The sequence below is a fragment of the Oratosquilla oratoria genome, unplaced genomic scaffold, assembly GCF_046742065.1.
Source record: "Oratosquilla oratoria isolate Oo_2021 unplaced genomic scaffold, ASM4674206v1 SCAFFOLD163, whole genome shotgun sequence".
Taxonomy (NCBI): Eukaryota; Metazoa; Arthropoda; class Malacostraca; order Stomatopoda; family Squillidae; genus Oratosquilla; species Oratosquilla oratoria.
Window position 1 is genome coordinate 28,724 of NW_027467517.1, and position 16,174 is coordinate 44,897.

The 16,174-nt window shown below is 49.4% G+C and overlaps 1 protein-coding gene and 1 pseudogene across 1 annotated transcript; both read left to right on the top strand.

The window, feature by feature from the left end:
- The first annotated feature begins 11,417 nt into the window (after positions 1-11,417).
- On the top strand, positions 11,418-12,872 carry LOC143022762 (baculoviral IAP repeat-containing protein 7-like). Its single transcript, XM_076181108.1, has 2 exons — positions 11,418-12,429; positions 12,613-12,872. Exons 1-2 carry the CDS (start codon positions 11,418-11,420, stop codon positions 12,870-12,872), a joined length of 1,272 nt encoding a protein of 423 aa, XP_076037223.1.
- A 1,964-nt stretch (positions 12,873-14,836) lies between these two features.
- LOC143022761 (ribonucleoside-diphosphate reductase subunit M2 pseudogene) lies at positions 14,837-16,063 on the top strand (annotated as a pseudogene).
- The last annotated feature ends 111 nt before the right edge of the window (positions 16,064-16,174 follow it).

Genomic DNA, 16,174 nt, shown 5'->3' on the forward strand with positions numbered 1-16,174 from the left:
TCATGTATTTTCAACACGCTGGTTCGCCCTCTATTTTCATTCTTCTTCTCCCTCGTGTACACGACATTTCTTGGTCTTGACATCACCCCACGGGCCCACGCCATCCACTCCAAACAGTTGTACCTACTAATCTTTACAGCACATTCCGATCCAACTGTTTCTACAAGCATCTTGTGCCTCATACTGGACGGATCGGGTAGGTGAAACAAAAATTTGTTTCTCGCTCCGCGCACATTGCCACACCTCGTGTGTGCTCGAAGAGAACACTTGGCCATATAATTTTGTAACTCCAAAATGGGAAAAAGTACATTTTCATCTCGAAAGGACGACACAATACCAAAAAGTCTAAACTGATTATGTGGTTGGAATTTTTTGGCATCACATCCCTGAATATTGAATTCAACAGCGGTTTTTGAACAATACCCACTCGCTAGGCACAAGTTCCCGTACGACCCTAAAGTGGAAAAGAAGACATTTCTCAAGGCTCGTGGGCAACTCTGGGCCTGTTGAAAAGTCGCCACGACCCCTTCCGGCGTCCTGCACAATACCTTTCGCTTGGGTGGGTTTAACAATAAAATGATGTTTTTTCCATTTTTCAACTCTGGGCACTTTGTCGCATCAAATACACCCCCCATAGACTCGATACGCGAAAATGTCATTGGGGTTACGTATGCGCCAACCCGAGAAGCGGTAGTTAGTAGAGCCGAAACGCAGCCGTCCACTATTCGTCCTAAATTTAAATCTCTCACCATTTTGATTTCTTCTCTATCGAGACAAAGCACTTCGGCTAGACAGCTGGGAACCATGACTGCGCACAGTATGGTTTTCATTGTCGCAAAATCCTTGGCCGCCGATTTGTCCAGGGCACGTTCCAGAGTGGTTTTGGTTATAGCATAGCACGTCGACTTTTGTACCAAACCAAGCACTCGATTACAGCTGTGATCCCCTTCGGGATGAAGCGAGTTGGGCTTGATGAATGTTGATTCAAGCTGGTTTCCTCGCAGCATCAATCTGACGGAATTCTCGGAACACTCTATACCCACCCATGGTTTTGTCCCATCAAACTCTTGCATAAGGCGGTTAATGGTTGGCCGTAAAAGTTCCGTCATCATGGATCTAAGAAGTCCAATAAAAACGCAAACACCAATGTGTTCTTGCAAAAATGCTTTAACGACAATGTTGTTGGATAAATGCAAAAAGTAACGTTGACGTTTGTTGCTATCCCAATAGTGGTCTAACGTGGGTGAATGAAAAGGTTTTCCCATTTCTGCTGCGGCGTGAAGACAGGGTCCAGGAATGTCGAAGCCCGCGTTATAGGCATCTAGAAAAATATAGTGAGGCAGTAGATTTGCGGCCTCCTCACCATATTTTTGTTTCGCTGCCAAAACGGCAGCACCTCGCGGCGCGCCAACCAACCAACCGTTCGTCAACGGCGCGTCCATCTCTGTGCGAGCACATATTACACGTCCGGCTATCTTATAGTGGGTATTCAATGTGGAATTTTAGGTTACAAGGATGGCAGTCGGCACCCCGCATTTGTTGTACGCAACTGAAAATTCGCTACTCGAAAGAGATCCAAATCTGTCGTCAAGCCCATCATTACATGTAGCCGTGTCACATCGCACCCAAAACATACAGTTTTCACGACCGTGTCCATGCCATTCTTTTCTTTAGCGTCGAAAATATTCTTGAAAATTGTACTGGCAAAATAGTCGGCAGGTAAACGATCAGGTTTTCTCACGGTGGCGCCCATGGCCCTAATCGGATGAAAGTTGATCATGAGCACTTCTCCGCCCTGGCGCCATGGCGCGGTTGACACATCACCGTCCGTGCGCGTAAAGATTGCGAGTTTTGGCACCAACGTGTTTTCGGTAATGTTGATGGCCTCACTGCAAACCGGTGAATCATGCTTCGCCGTTGCCAACCACTGGCGAAACGCCATACACCAGGGGCCGGCTCCACTGGCCAACAACGGGTTGGATGGGCAATCGAGGTTAACGATGGCATATTTGATGTTAGAAGGAGGAGCTTCGGTCCTACAAAAATCCCACAAGTTGGCAGCACGAGGCATGATAACGAGCGGGTGATGGGGTTTGTTGTCCTCCCCCTCTTCTTCTTCTTCTTCTTCTTTTTGTGTGAGACTTTCCAATATTTTTGCCCCCTTTTCAGCCCAAAACTTTAAAAGACTTGCCTTCCATTCCCAGTGAATGTGGGGAGAAAGCAGCAATTCCAATGCCGCTTTCAACAAATAATCTGTTTTTATTAGCGACGTGGGGGTAGAAGAAGGGTATCTGAGAATATGGAACGAACGTCTCGTGTCGCAGCTGCACACCGCTTCCGCAAACGTGTTGTCTTCACACGGCTCCCCGATACACGTCATTCTCAAGTCTCGATCATCGTGGTTTAGAAGAATAATTTGTAGTTGTACGGCTTTGCGCAATACCCTGGTAAATTCGTAAACTTGTCGGAAACGGTTGAGCAGCACGGGAGCTTTGGGGTGTCTAAAATAATCCTTCCTGCTTCCACTTAGCGACCATATCTTGATCAGATTGCTGGCTGCCCGATTGATAACACTCGAAGGCACTTCAGGCAACGGATTCTCTGGGTTGCAACAACAATTCAGGATTGTCGTGCGATCGTCGTCTGATAACCATTTGGTCGTTTCTGCATCCCACTTGCCACCCATGGTGTGGTGCACCACGATCCAGGCGACAGAACGCATGTGTGCATCCTTTCTCCCACTCTTCACCGATGTCAAATGTTTTTCCCATCTTTTCAGAGATGCTGCAAGTGGATCCAGTAATTTGTGCACGGCTTCTGGCTTGTTTGCCAAAGCTAGATCAAAATGAGGAATCTTTTTCTTTTCCTCAACAACCGGGGCGATGACGTCATCATTCTGCGCCAACAGATACGCGATGGCTTGACGTGTTTCCTGTAACTCTTTCAGATCCAACATATTTTGGTATGGGGTGGAGGGACGGTGATGTACATTATATACACACCCAGTAGCATTTTCCTTTTTTTTTTATCCTAACGAGTGCCCAAGTCCATGCAAGAATATATTCTTGGTCCGTTTTTTTTTGTTTCAAAGTCGACGACAACAACACAAGTGATGGCGTGCTGACACCGCTAAAGGTTTATAGGAAAATTATCTGGTATGGAAGGGTATAAAAAATCATCATCGACCGAGCAGCAGTCACCATAAACATGGACCACCACCACTACTCTATCCATACACGTATTGGGTCGTACGATCCGTCAACGTGCAGGGCGCAAATTGAGCAAGAATATCTGGTGGATGATGATAATTTAGTACCCCTCGGATACTTGTCGTCTGTTGAAGATTGTGTCGTGCCGTTGAATGATACCAATCCAAGCTCGGGTATCAACCGTGTCATTTCCGTTTGGCAGGATGATGGGATCACGCGCACCCTGTGCCCGACAAAAGTGCTGGTCCGTCCTTCCGAGGCTATAGAAAGTGCGTTCAAATCCGCGATAGCCAAACAACGTTCGTCAACAAATGGGAAATCGATACCGTTATCGACCGTGGGTGTGCATTGGCGTACATCCACCGGCAAGTCTATCGTGACCTACAACCCCACGAGTCATGTTACGTTCAACTGGTACAACAGTCAGGTGGTTCATTTCGAAGTGCATCGAAACATGGATTTGCTCATGCTCATGACGGCGTTCTTGAAACACAATGGCGTGTGGGGTGGATCCACCGCTCTCATGTCACTGTCTCGTTTCGATTATGTCGGCGCCTATTTCGATTGGTCTTGGGGTGGATTATCGACATCCTCGGTGTACGACTTTGGCAAGGAGCAAATGCAACTGGCGGCGGCGTACAAGAATTGTGAACGTGAAGTTTCCGAGGCGGCCTGGGATTCTAACAAGAAAAGGTTCAAAAGAATGACGGCGGCGGACGACGACGAAGCGACACTCGGCTGCAACCACACTTGCCCAGACCTCCACGTGGCGTTGGACGAACGAGTCCAAGCCTGTGTAGCGTGTTTTTGCAAATCTTTTTTCACCGAACCTTTTCAAGTAAAACCCAAACCCGGTGGTGCGAATGCAGCCCGAGCGATGATCGACGGATGGTTATCGCGCGCCAGCAGGGCGGAAGAGGGCGGCGAGGCGGCCCCGTGGGCGGGTTTGGTGGACGTGGTTCGAAAGACGCTAGGCAAACTGGCCGATGGCCGGAGTTGGAACTGGCCCGAAGAAATGGATGCCAATATGCGTTACGAGTGGGTGACTCACACTCTTGCCCGATGCCTCGACAAACCGGGTGTCGACCCCTCGCTACTCTATTCTCTCATGAACCCGTTTGGAAAAATGTTGCTCCTCTTCTTGGAAAACGGAGGCACCCTATCCCCACCCAACAGCAACAAAACCGTTCTCGTCTGCGGTCGCTTCTTTGATGTGGTCATCCCGATCGGCAATTGCATCTGGTCGTTTCAAATGTGTCCCGGCAAAACCGTGGCGGTAAGAGCGGGAGAAGGCGGGTGTTTGGAGACGCGTAGACAGTTGCCGCTCGACGCTTCGGACGACGAGTGCCCGAAACGTCGGGTGTACAAAGCTTTCTGTCGAGGCGAAGGAATTACAAAAGCGGGAGAAGTTTTGTCTGACGTGGCGCAATCGACATCGGCATTGCAGCTGCTGTTGAACAACCGCGAGTTTGACGTGGATGCGTCGGGCCGCATAACTTCTAGGGCAATATTGACCGACGATATCGTCTCGCTGGAAGCGACGGGGTATCGACCAGTTCGGGCTCCCGGTACCAAGAATCAGAGCAGGGTCTCTGGACGCCTATTGCAGCTGTTGAAAACTAGAGTGGGCGGTAACATGTGGTACTCGAAATTGCTCGATGCGATTCTAGTGGAGGATCTATCAACCAGTAGTCCCGAGCTGTCGGCCCAAGCTACGATTCGTGCCGCTACTGACAATCGCGTTTTTTATTACGATATTGAAACTACGGGTTTGAATCCTCTTGATCGGAACGCTCTCGTGACGGCGATATGCGGCACCCTCACCACGGGTGGCGTGGTTGAAGGGGCCGTGCGTGCCGTGTTCGGGCTGGCTACCGGTACGGGAACACCCGACGATCTGGAATTGGCGGTTCGCAAGTGCTATGACGACGACAAGAAGAAGAAAAAACACGTCACGGAGACTCTGCCGGATCGCGTGCACACGTACGCGAGCGAAATTGAGTTGCTCATAGGCTGGGGCGACTACTTGGGGAAAGAGGCCCGACCGCACATGATTTCTGGGTGGAACAGTTTTGGTTTCGACGATTTTTACATTTTTGCAACTATTGTGCGGTACCTGGTCGAAAAACCCTGGGGTGATGCGAGTCCCGACCCCCTTCGTGCTTCCAATGTACAACAACGACTTTTACTGGCCCGTGGGGGCATGTACGACTTTTCTGCCTTTGTGAATCCGACCACCGGTTACCTGTTTCCTTCTGTGGCTACCATACTCTCGGGAATGGTTCGCGAACATGCCGGCGCCGCATCGTCGTTCAACAACAATGGCGGCGGCGGAGATTTACAGAGTCTCATGGGCAGTATGGCCACGTGTCTGCGATTGGACATGATGAAAGTATGCGCCAAGGCGTACCGAGAACAACTTTCTGAATTTAACCTCAACGCCATGATGAGAAAGGTTTCAAAGGACGGAAACAAGGAGGAGGTGTTGAAGGATCCAATCGACGTCAAGTACCATTTGCTCAATTATGCCGAACGCACACCGGACGAACAGGCTACGGTGCTACGGTACTGCAGCAAGGATGCGCATTTGGTTGCCATCGTATCGTCCGAGATTAATAAAGAAGGCGAAATATTCCAGTTGGCGCAAGAATCGGGGCTCAGTGTAGCCACCGTCGTCACTCATCTCGACCGGCCCCTGTGCATCATCGAGGGAGCACTGTACCGGTGCCTGGGCACGAAACGGGCAGATGCGAGAGGTTGCGGTATCCGTCGCCACTCGTTGGCTACCGACACCAAGGGCGGAATGGTGGCCCAACCTCTGGTCGAACAAACGCCGTGCCAGACGGTGGACCTGTCGAGCCTTTATCCTTCGCTGATGCACGATTTTAACTTGTGCACCACCACGTACGCCACTCACGGTCAGGTGGTGGAGCTGCGCAACCGGCGAGTAAGGACCAGAATGCGGGAGGCGGGACTCGATCGTCCGAACCTCGCAATCATGGATGCGGCCAACACCGAGGTGCTCGCCAGGTATCAGTGCGTGGATATTGTCGTGCCCAGTTGGGTGGTGATACGACCGACGGGCGAAAACAGTAAAACGCGTCTCGAGAAAGAATTGGATTTTTCCTGGTGGCGGCAGGGACGGCGGCCGCGGGACGATTGGAGCGATAACCGATCGCCCAATGCGCTCCTCCGGTGCGGGGGTTTAGACTACGCGCCCGAAGTGCCGTGCAACGACAAGATCCAGATGGCGGCCTACTCTGGCGACGACGCTCACATCCAACCGACCGGACTGGAATATTTGGTGACGGTCCTCCCCGTTCTGGCGTGGGAATCTCCGCGGGTGGCTGCACACGTCACGGCCGGAGAGTGCACGGATGCGGAACAGTTGTGGGCCATGATGGAACAAGATTTTAGCGTCGAGGAAGACGAGCGTCTACGACAAACTCGTGGCGACGCGGCGTTCGTCGGCGGCGGCAGGGAGCCCGGGGATCGCGGCATTTCCAATCCCGTGGCTCTTCGACTCGGGGGCGGCTGCCGCCACCACAACCATCGGTTGGTGGCCCTGTGCGAACGCATCAACCGTCGCGTCAACGCATTCGATTCGGCCGAGGATGGGGCGGTGAAGCGCTGGGCGGCGAGAATGTTCGATGTGGGAGCCTACTGCCGGACTTGGAATGCGCGCAAGGACGTCCTGCCCGGGGTCGTTCCCACAATGCAGCTGAGGTACCGAGCGCAACGCGTCGAGATGAAGAAGCTGGTCAAGCAGTATCGCACCACGGATCCCATTCTGGCCGACAGGAACGACGTGGGAGAAAAGGTGTTGAAAATATTCATGAATTCCCTGTATGGCGTGCTGGCACTCAGGTCGTCCACAAAGACGGAGGTGAAGAAGTCGACATGGCGGCATGCCATGTCGTACGAGCAAATCATGCGTGCTAATGCGGCGGGAGGTGTGGGCGGAGGTACCAGACACACGCCCATGGCTAACCAAATAACACAATTGGCCCGCCGCGTTTTTGCCAACATTGGCGCATCGCTACGCCAGTTTCTGCCCAACATGAAACAGGCGTATGGCGACACGGACTCTACGTTCTTGGTGCACAACATTCCGGGCGACGGGAACGAAATTGTGGTTTCGGGGGACGGACGACGACACTACCTCCTCGTGGATCTCCACCTCAAGATGAAGCTGGCAAAACTCGTTCCGGCAATTATCAACCGTGCAACAAAGGGTATCGCTCGCGGGCACATGATGAATATCGAACACGAACGCACGGCCCTAATGTGCCACCTCTTTGCCAAAAAGACGTACCACATGCTGCACCTGAGCGAGGGGTCGCCGGCCTGCAAGGCCCTGTTCGAAGGGATCGTCCGCGCCAACAACAACGACGAATTGGTGAATGACGACGACGATCCGTTGGCGGGGAACGTGGGCAACCTCAAGAGTTTTGTCAAGATCGTACCCGCACCGTCATCCGCACACGGGTATGTGGTTCCGCACAACCCCGGCTTGATTCTGAGACTCGTAAAGGGGTTCGATTTTGACGACGAATTTTCTCTCGGTCAATGGCTGACATCCTCCCTAAAGTGGGTCGCTTTCGATCTCGAAGCTTTGCGCGACCTGTACACCAGCAAGATGCTGGACGCCACGGAATGGGTGAGCGCCAGGACGGCCAGGGCCATCAGCGATCCCGAACAGGAGGAACGGGTCGCGGCCGCCGAAAAGTTGTTGTCTCTGTATCGAAAGGGCGCGTTCGTAAAGAAGGGTATCGTTTCTGCGACTAAACTCAAGAAACTACAATCCGTTTTCGACCGCGCGGATGCGCTCGCTTTCGGCCAACTGCCGTCTTACGAAAAGACGATGAAGGAACATGCCCAGAATTGTGCCTCGTTCCAGGTTAACCCCGTTCTCGTAGTATCGTCGGCACGCGTGCATACGGTTTCGGCGGGGTACCAGAAAAACCCCAACCCCGCAGCTATGGCTATAAACAATCACCTGAACCCTTCCAACAAGATAGATGTCGACGAAAAGTTCTTGTGCGCCACGGCCGTATCCGGCTGGGGCCTGACACTGGATAAAGAAGTTCCACCGGGATACTATATCTCTACGTCAGTTCGATGGAACCCAGAAAAAATGATCGGGTTGGTAGCTGGGCATTCGGTGAGGAGTTTATCTGTGGTCGCCAACACTATCAAGAGTGTATACGACATGGTCAAGGCGGACAAGACCGATTTGTCCAGCATGTACAACACCACGTCGAGCGTTCTGGAAAAGATGAAAGCAAAGGGGTTCGCCGTGTTCCCCGGCTCGATGTCGTTCGCAACGGGAATCACGGTGACGGATGTCCTAGCGCGTTCTATAAAATCTATAGCATCCAGCGATGAACATGGTGAACGCGCGATTGAATTTACGACAACACCAGATTTTGACGATGAGGAGGAGGAGGAGGAGGAGGAGGAGGGAAGAAGAGGAGGAGGACAAATTAGACTGGGTCCATTCACGGACACAACTTTGGACGAGGTGGACCCGCGTGTTAAATCACAGCTCATGATTGTTTTGTCTCAATTGAAGGCCGCCAAAGCGATTGTAGAGAAAAAGAGGGGCGAGGGTTCAAGACTCGATAAACTCGTGGCCGCCGTCGAAATTGAGCCCGTGCAATTATTTCGTCGGATTGTCGAAAGAATGAAGAGCCACGAAAAGCAGTGTCCATTGTCAATCACCAATAACGAGTTGATGGCCAATATTCTAAAGGCGTTGGGGGGGTTGATGAAATGCACCGCGACCTGCGTATACGCGTGCTGCCAAGCCCTTGATTTTGTTGCAGGGTATTGTGTAACTCTACAAATGGAAAACAAACGGAGGGAAAGGGCAGGAGCATCCATAGTGCGACAATTTTTTTCAGATGCCTCATTACAGAAACTTGCTATTGATCGCATTTCCGAGTGTAAAGAAGCGCAGCTCGTTGCGAGAATTTTCGAATCGAGATACCTGCGTGATGCCAATGCGGTCGTACACCTATTTGAACTCCCAACGGTGGGAATGACAACGGACCAAGTGGTCCAAGCGGTGCGGCACGAGACGTCGCCGTTTCGAATGAACGTGGCGACCGGCACGGGCGCGATTTGGAACGAGAAGAGTGATGATTTCTTTGGCCCGTTACAATCGGTGGAAGATTGGGCGAGGAGGACGGCTGAGTTTGGTCGAGAGCAACCACTCCCGTTTTTTACAGGGGTGTATCATGTGGATATTTTGGAAATAATGGCCTCTGTGTTGAGCCTCATGTGGTATGAATAATGTCATTTTTTTCTTTGCTCGATTTGAGCCAATTCCCCAGAAGAAAGAAATTTTGTGTACATAAACGTTTTGAACAAAGTATGAATGAACCAATTCTACTTTTATTACCCTCTGGAACTAATTTCCTATACTCCTCCTCTCCAGTAGAGGTGGAAACAACACGAATGCCGGTAATTTTCAAATAATTATCGAGTCGTGAAGCTAAACAGGCGGCTGCTTCTAACTCTTTGAGTGTGTGTACGATTTCTTTTTGTTGTAAATTCGTATAACACCCCACGATTTCAACGTTTTTGTTTTTCAAATTTTTCAAATTTTGCATGATGTGGTATAATACTTGATTTGTGGAGCAATGAGTGGTTTGGTTCAAATATGGTATCGGAGAGTCACAATCCATCACGAGAAAAATTCGCTGCATTGGGATTCCAAAGTCTCTATTAACATACATCAGATTTATTAGGGTATTGAAACATACAATTTATATTCATTAACCCCTTTCACCCTCCTTGGCATCGAAAGGGGTTAGACAACCACTCCCTGTGGTTGCTTTAGCGCGTTTCATCACCTCACACGCTAACTCAGTATTCATAATGATATCTTTTCTTCCTCCTCCCACTGTTCAGATTTCATTTTCAACGACGTTATCACAATAATTTTTATGATAACCGTTATAATAAATGCCCCACAAAAAACTTTTCTTCTTCTGGCATTGCCTCCGTTGGCTGCTGTGGTGGATGCTGCTGGTGGTGATGGTGATGGTGTTGGTGGTGTTGGTGGTGGTGGTGGTGGTGGTGGTGGTGGTGGTGGTGGTGGTGGTGGTGTGCCTCCTGCCGCCCTCACACACACGGGCAGCAGCGGCGCGTGCGGCATTGTTGGATCTTGGAAATTGGAAGAGAAGAACACGGGCGACGCTTTGCTGGTTTGGGCCCAGGAAGGCTTCGTTACGACTGTGGTGGTAGGAGCAGGGCGACCCTATATATACCCCTCCCTCCTCCTCTCCTCCTCCTACTCTCCTCCTCCTCCTCTCCTCCTCCTACTCTCCTCCTCCTCTCATCCTCCTTCTGTCCTTCTCCTCCTCATCTCCTCCTCCTCCTCCAGGCGGTTTGGGAAACCCCCATGAAGCATGGTCGATCCGAGGGTTGATCGATTTTTTTTTGTGAATTCCTGAATCCCGATCCTGCCCTCGGATGAGTTCACCAAACTTTTTTTTCGAACGACTCCCTCCTCGGATGAGTTCGACAAGTCAACCAAAGCAAGAGGGGCGAGGGTTCAAGACTCGATAAACTCGTGGCCGCCGTCGAAATTGAGCCGCATTGTCAAAAGAATGAAGAGCCACGAAAAGCATTTTTTCGAACGACTCCCTCCTCGGATGAGTTCGACAAGTCAACCAAAGCAAGAGGGGCGAGGGTTCAAGACTCGATAAACTCGTGGCCGCCGTCGAAATTGAGCCGCATTGTCGAAAGAATGAAGAGCCACGAAAAGCAGTGTCCACCGTCGTGTTGATGGCCAATATTCTAAAGGCGTTGGGGGGGGGTGTTGATGAAATGCGCATGAGGCTGATGGATATTCAACAACATCAACAACGACTGAACCTCGCGGATTAATCGTCACCGAATCGACGCCGACGTCCTTACCTGAAGATCTTCTGAATTCTATGACACATTACCCTGGCGTTATCCGCCTATCTGGCGTGGGAGAAACAACTTCTCGTGAGTTTACAAATAAAATTTGAAATGACATGAACTTCTTTTGCTCAGAACATCCCATTCAACTTTCTTTTTTGTAAAGAAGGAATCAGCCTCGGTTATTGAAACTCGCGGCACGGGTATAAATAATTTTCCCTGTGCGTTCTTGTTGACAAAGCACGCAAGGAGGCCTCGTTGAGCGGAGGTGCTCTTTAGAATTAATTTTTGATGTTGTCTAAATTCAAGTCTTATGATAGTTTGCGTTATGAGAAAGAACGTTTAGCCACCTTCGTTAACTGGCCCGTGGAATGGCTTAGTCCACAGCAGCTTTCAAAAGATGGTTTCTACTACCTTCGCACAGAAGATCACGTGGCTTGCTTCTTTTGCCGCGGCATTGTTGGATCTTGGGACCCGGGCGATACTGCAAGAGGGGAACACATGCGATACTTCCCACAATGCCCTTTTGTGAAGGGACATCCTGTTGGAAATGTGCCCCTGGAAGAAAGTGAAATACTTGCACGCATCCCAACTCCTGCTCAGCAGCCCACTATTTCAAGTTACGATGTTTGTGGCAGTGGTCGACACATGCCAGGGTCTTATCCAGAATCCCAGCCTAAGGAAGGAACGTGGATGGGTCTCCCACAACACAGCGGTCCCAAACGAAAAGATTTCCTTACGAAGGAAAGTAGAGTATCGTCATTTTCCAAATGGCCTGAACGGGTTCAACAGAGACCAGAGGAACTTGCAGATGCAGGATTCTTCTATTGCGGACTCAGTGACCATGTGAGGTGCTTTCATTGTGGCGGTGGTCTTCGTAACTGGGAAAATGATGACGAAGCCTGGGAAGAGCACGCGCGTTGGTACCCAGATTGTAATTTTGTACTTTTGAAGAAAGGGCAAGATTTCATAAATAAGTTTCAGCCACCCCCACAGCCCAGTAAAGGAGGTGCGACATCAGCCAACTCTTCTAAAAGTATTGATGGGGTCATATCGGATGCAGAACTGGAGCGCCTTCTGCAGCTGGACATTGCAAGGGCCGCAATGAATATGGGATTCCCTCCTGCCACTGTGAAAGCCACACTCAGGAGGAAGCTTGAGCAGACGGGTACTCCCTTCTTCAGTCTTGAGACCTGCATAGAGGCAGTGTTGCAGTACATGGAGGAAGAGACACGCCAGACTCTGCGGCAGGAGGAAGATGTTCCGATGAATGTAATCCAACACCAACGACTTCAGTCGCAAGGTGAAGATATTCCTCCCAGCTCTACTCGATCATCTTTTGGAGTATCTTCAGCTTCTGTGGACCCGACAGACCCCGAACCCCAACATTTGCAATCTGAAGAAGAAGAAGAAGAAGAAGAAGAAGAAGAAGAAGAAGAAGAAGAAGAAGTGGTCAATATGCCACAAGAGAACACGTTTGTGGAAGATAGAAGTATAACCGATGCAAATGTGGAAATGAAGGGCTCTCTTGCTCCCACTAGAGAAGTGATAGTAGATTGCAAAGAAGAACTGGAACGACTCAAGGAGTCAAGGATGTGTAAAGTTTGTATGGACTGTGAGATGGATGTTGTGTTTCTGCCATGTGCACACATGGTGGCCTGTGCATCCTGTGCTGTGGCTCTTAGTACGTGTCCCATCTGTCGTCGGGACATCAAATATACAATTAAACCCTTTATGGTTGAATAAACTTTTTTTGTGTCAATTTTGTTTCCATAACCGTGAAATTTCCTATATAATGCTAGTAAAAGATGTTGTACACTAACGCCATCCCCGACACGATGAAAAACGATGCTGACACTGCCGATAGGGGCGCCCACCTTCGATGGATTTCGTCGGTGGCCCAATGGGTGGTGACTGGTTGCACACTGGACACATATCGTTTGTTCTCGACGTACAATGCGCCCATAACCGACAATGAAAACATCTAATGTGTGTAAACATGGCCAAACACATGAACGCCGATAAGGCAGAAGCATTCATGGCTGCAACGATCGACCGCTTCTGTTGGCCCACCACGATTGGAGAACGCAACAACCTCAACCACATGAAAAATTTCGGGGCAGTTTTCGACCTGTGTAGTGTCGACACACTGTGCACAATGTTTGTGAGACTCGACGACACGGCGAGAGACGAGGAGGAGCAGGAATTGGTGAGGGATTACGTGATGCATCCGCGGATTGATGGTGTTGAAGAAGAAGGCGTGTTCTCTGACCCGCTGTTGTGTAACGAACTGTTTGAAAAAATACTGGCGTGTAAAACCGTCGATTCTTTCATCGTGTCGCTGTTACTGGAACGCGTACTTTACTTGGGCCCGGCGGCACCGCTGCTGTTGTTGGAGTACAAACTTTTGCTAGCGGCAACTAACGATAAGAATTTTCAAGTGGTGCACGGTGCAGTGATGCGGGGCCAAGTCGACATGGAGATGTGCACCCGCGGCGAAGGAAACGTCTCTTTCCTATTCTATTTTGCCAAGTTGGACAAACTCAATTTTGCTAAAGTACTCAAGGACTGGTTACCGTTATGTCCTCGTTCCTTTGACCACGTATATGCCACTGTGTGTTTTCTCGTAAACGAGGTAACGGAGTCTTGGACTGAAATGGCGTGCACACCGATAAAGGTTTATAGGAAAATTATCCAGATTTGTTGAAAAAGGTTTTGGATGAAAACGAGTTTTCACACAGGGGTCTCAAGAGACTTGCAAACTTTAGCGTGACCAATAAGGCTGCACTGGAAACCATATTATCAAAGCATGGTTGGCTAGCCAAAACGCACACGACAGGCGAAGGCACATTATTGCATTATGCCATATCACAAAACGTGAAGAAAGGTTTTCCCCGTTTGTTGCAGATACCACAAATCCGGGATAATATCGACGTTATGGACAGTTCGGGGGACACTCCGATGATGATGGCGGCCAGATGCGAACGCAAACACATATTGTTGTCACTCATCGAGGCTGGTGCCAACGTATCATTCGTGAACGCCGACGCGTTTTCAATCTTGCATGTATTGGCCACCGTCTCTGGCGATACGGGGTTGGCCTTTTGCAATTGGGCCGAATTGGATCATGCAAACAGGGCACGTTTACCCAACCTTGAAATCCGATGTTCTGACAGAAACCTGACAGCCCTTCAGTTGGCACTAGATGAAAAAAATTACTGGCTTGCGTGTTCCATGTTAGACTTGGGAGCTAAAGCAAATAGTCTTTATGGCAATTCTACATACCTGAGTTGTGCGGATTTCATGTTTCTGAAATTGGATTATGTTGCCATTTTGACTGTCTCGGACATATACACAAGACCGTCCAACGAACAATTATTGCATGCCTTTATCGAGGACAAGATTAGTCATTTTGGTGATGACAAGAAGTGTGAGTTTGCAAAATATTTATTTGCAAAGTATGGTTTCCCGACACCGCCTTTCAGTAAGGCCGATGCCGTCAAGTTTCTAAAAATGATGTACGGACACAGGAAGTTTATCACGACGAGGTCGACGGATAAGGAGGCAGAAGAGAATTGCGCCATATGTTTGACAAAATTGGGCGAATACCACCACATCACTAGTTGCAAACACTGTTTTCATGCAGAGTGTTGTTGACGAATCTCTTCGTTATTCGCGCTCGTGTCCACTCTGCCGTAAAGGTGGGCAAGAACCTCCCAAATTTGATATCGTAGAAAGTGAAACGCTGCCCCCCAAACCGCCGACGCCACCGTTGAACAAGGTGGAAGTGACAGTGTGTAGACCACGAAAAAAGCGACTCAAGCCGAACGCCGCTGGAGAAATTGTGACTCAGTTTTTTGTCGATGATGAAGGTTGGGTGTTTGAAAATTTGTTGTAACCGACTTTGGGGAAAATGCTACCTCACGCGCAATAACTAAAAAGGGGGTGTCATCCACACATTGTACATGAAAATGGAACCCTTGCTGCAGGACAACCCCAGCCGTTTCGTCGTTCTGCCCATTCAGCACCATGATCTTTTTTCAATGTACAAGCGGGAGGTGGCATCTTTCTGGACCGTCGAGGAGGTTGACCTTTCAAACGATATTGTCGACTGGGAAAAACTAAACGAAAAAGAAAAATTTTTCATCTCCCACGTACTTGCATTTTTTGCGGCATCTGACGGCATCGTCAATGAGAATTTGGTTGGACGATTTTGTAATGAAGTGCAAGTGACCGAAGCGAGGATGTTTTACGGCTTTCAAATTGCCATGGAAAACATTCACAGTGAAATGTACAGCTTGTTGATCGAAACCTACATCAGCGACCCAGAACAAAAGAAGAGTTTATTCAACGCGATTGAAACACTGCCGTGCGTTAAAAAGAAGGCTGACTGGGCTTTGAAATGGATTGCGGCTGAAACTACAACCTTTGCAGAACGTCTCATCGCGTTTGCTTGCGTCGAGGGTATCTTCTTTAGCGGATCATTCGCCGCCATATTTTGGCTGAAGAAACGAGGTCTGATGCCAGGTCTCACATTCAGCAACGAACTCGTATCGAGGGATGAAGGCCTCCACACCGACTTTGCATGCTTGATGTTCCGCAATCACATTGTGAATAAACCTTCGGAAGAAAGAATTGTGGAAATTGTGCGCGACGCCACAAAGATCGAACAAGAGTTTCTCACAGAGGCTCTGCCCGTGAATTTGATCGGTATGAATTGTGAGCTGATGAAACAGTATATATTTTTTGTCGCTGATCATCTTGTGGTGGAGCTCGGTTATGGTAAAATTTATGATGTTGAGAACCCGTTTGATTTCATGGAAAATATTTCATTGGAGGGAAAGACGAATTTCTTTGAAAAGCGGGTTGGTGAGTACAAAAAAATGGGTGTCGTGGATGGTGGGTCTAGGAATTTTACGTTGGATGCGGATTTTTGAAATGTGAAAAAAAAATAAAGTTTTTCAATTTTTTACTTTAGTTTTTTTTCTCTCTTTTACTTCTAACCCATTCGATGCCAGGGACGGACGGGGCCCTGCTTGGAACGAAAC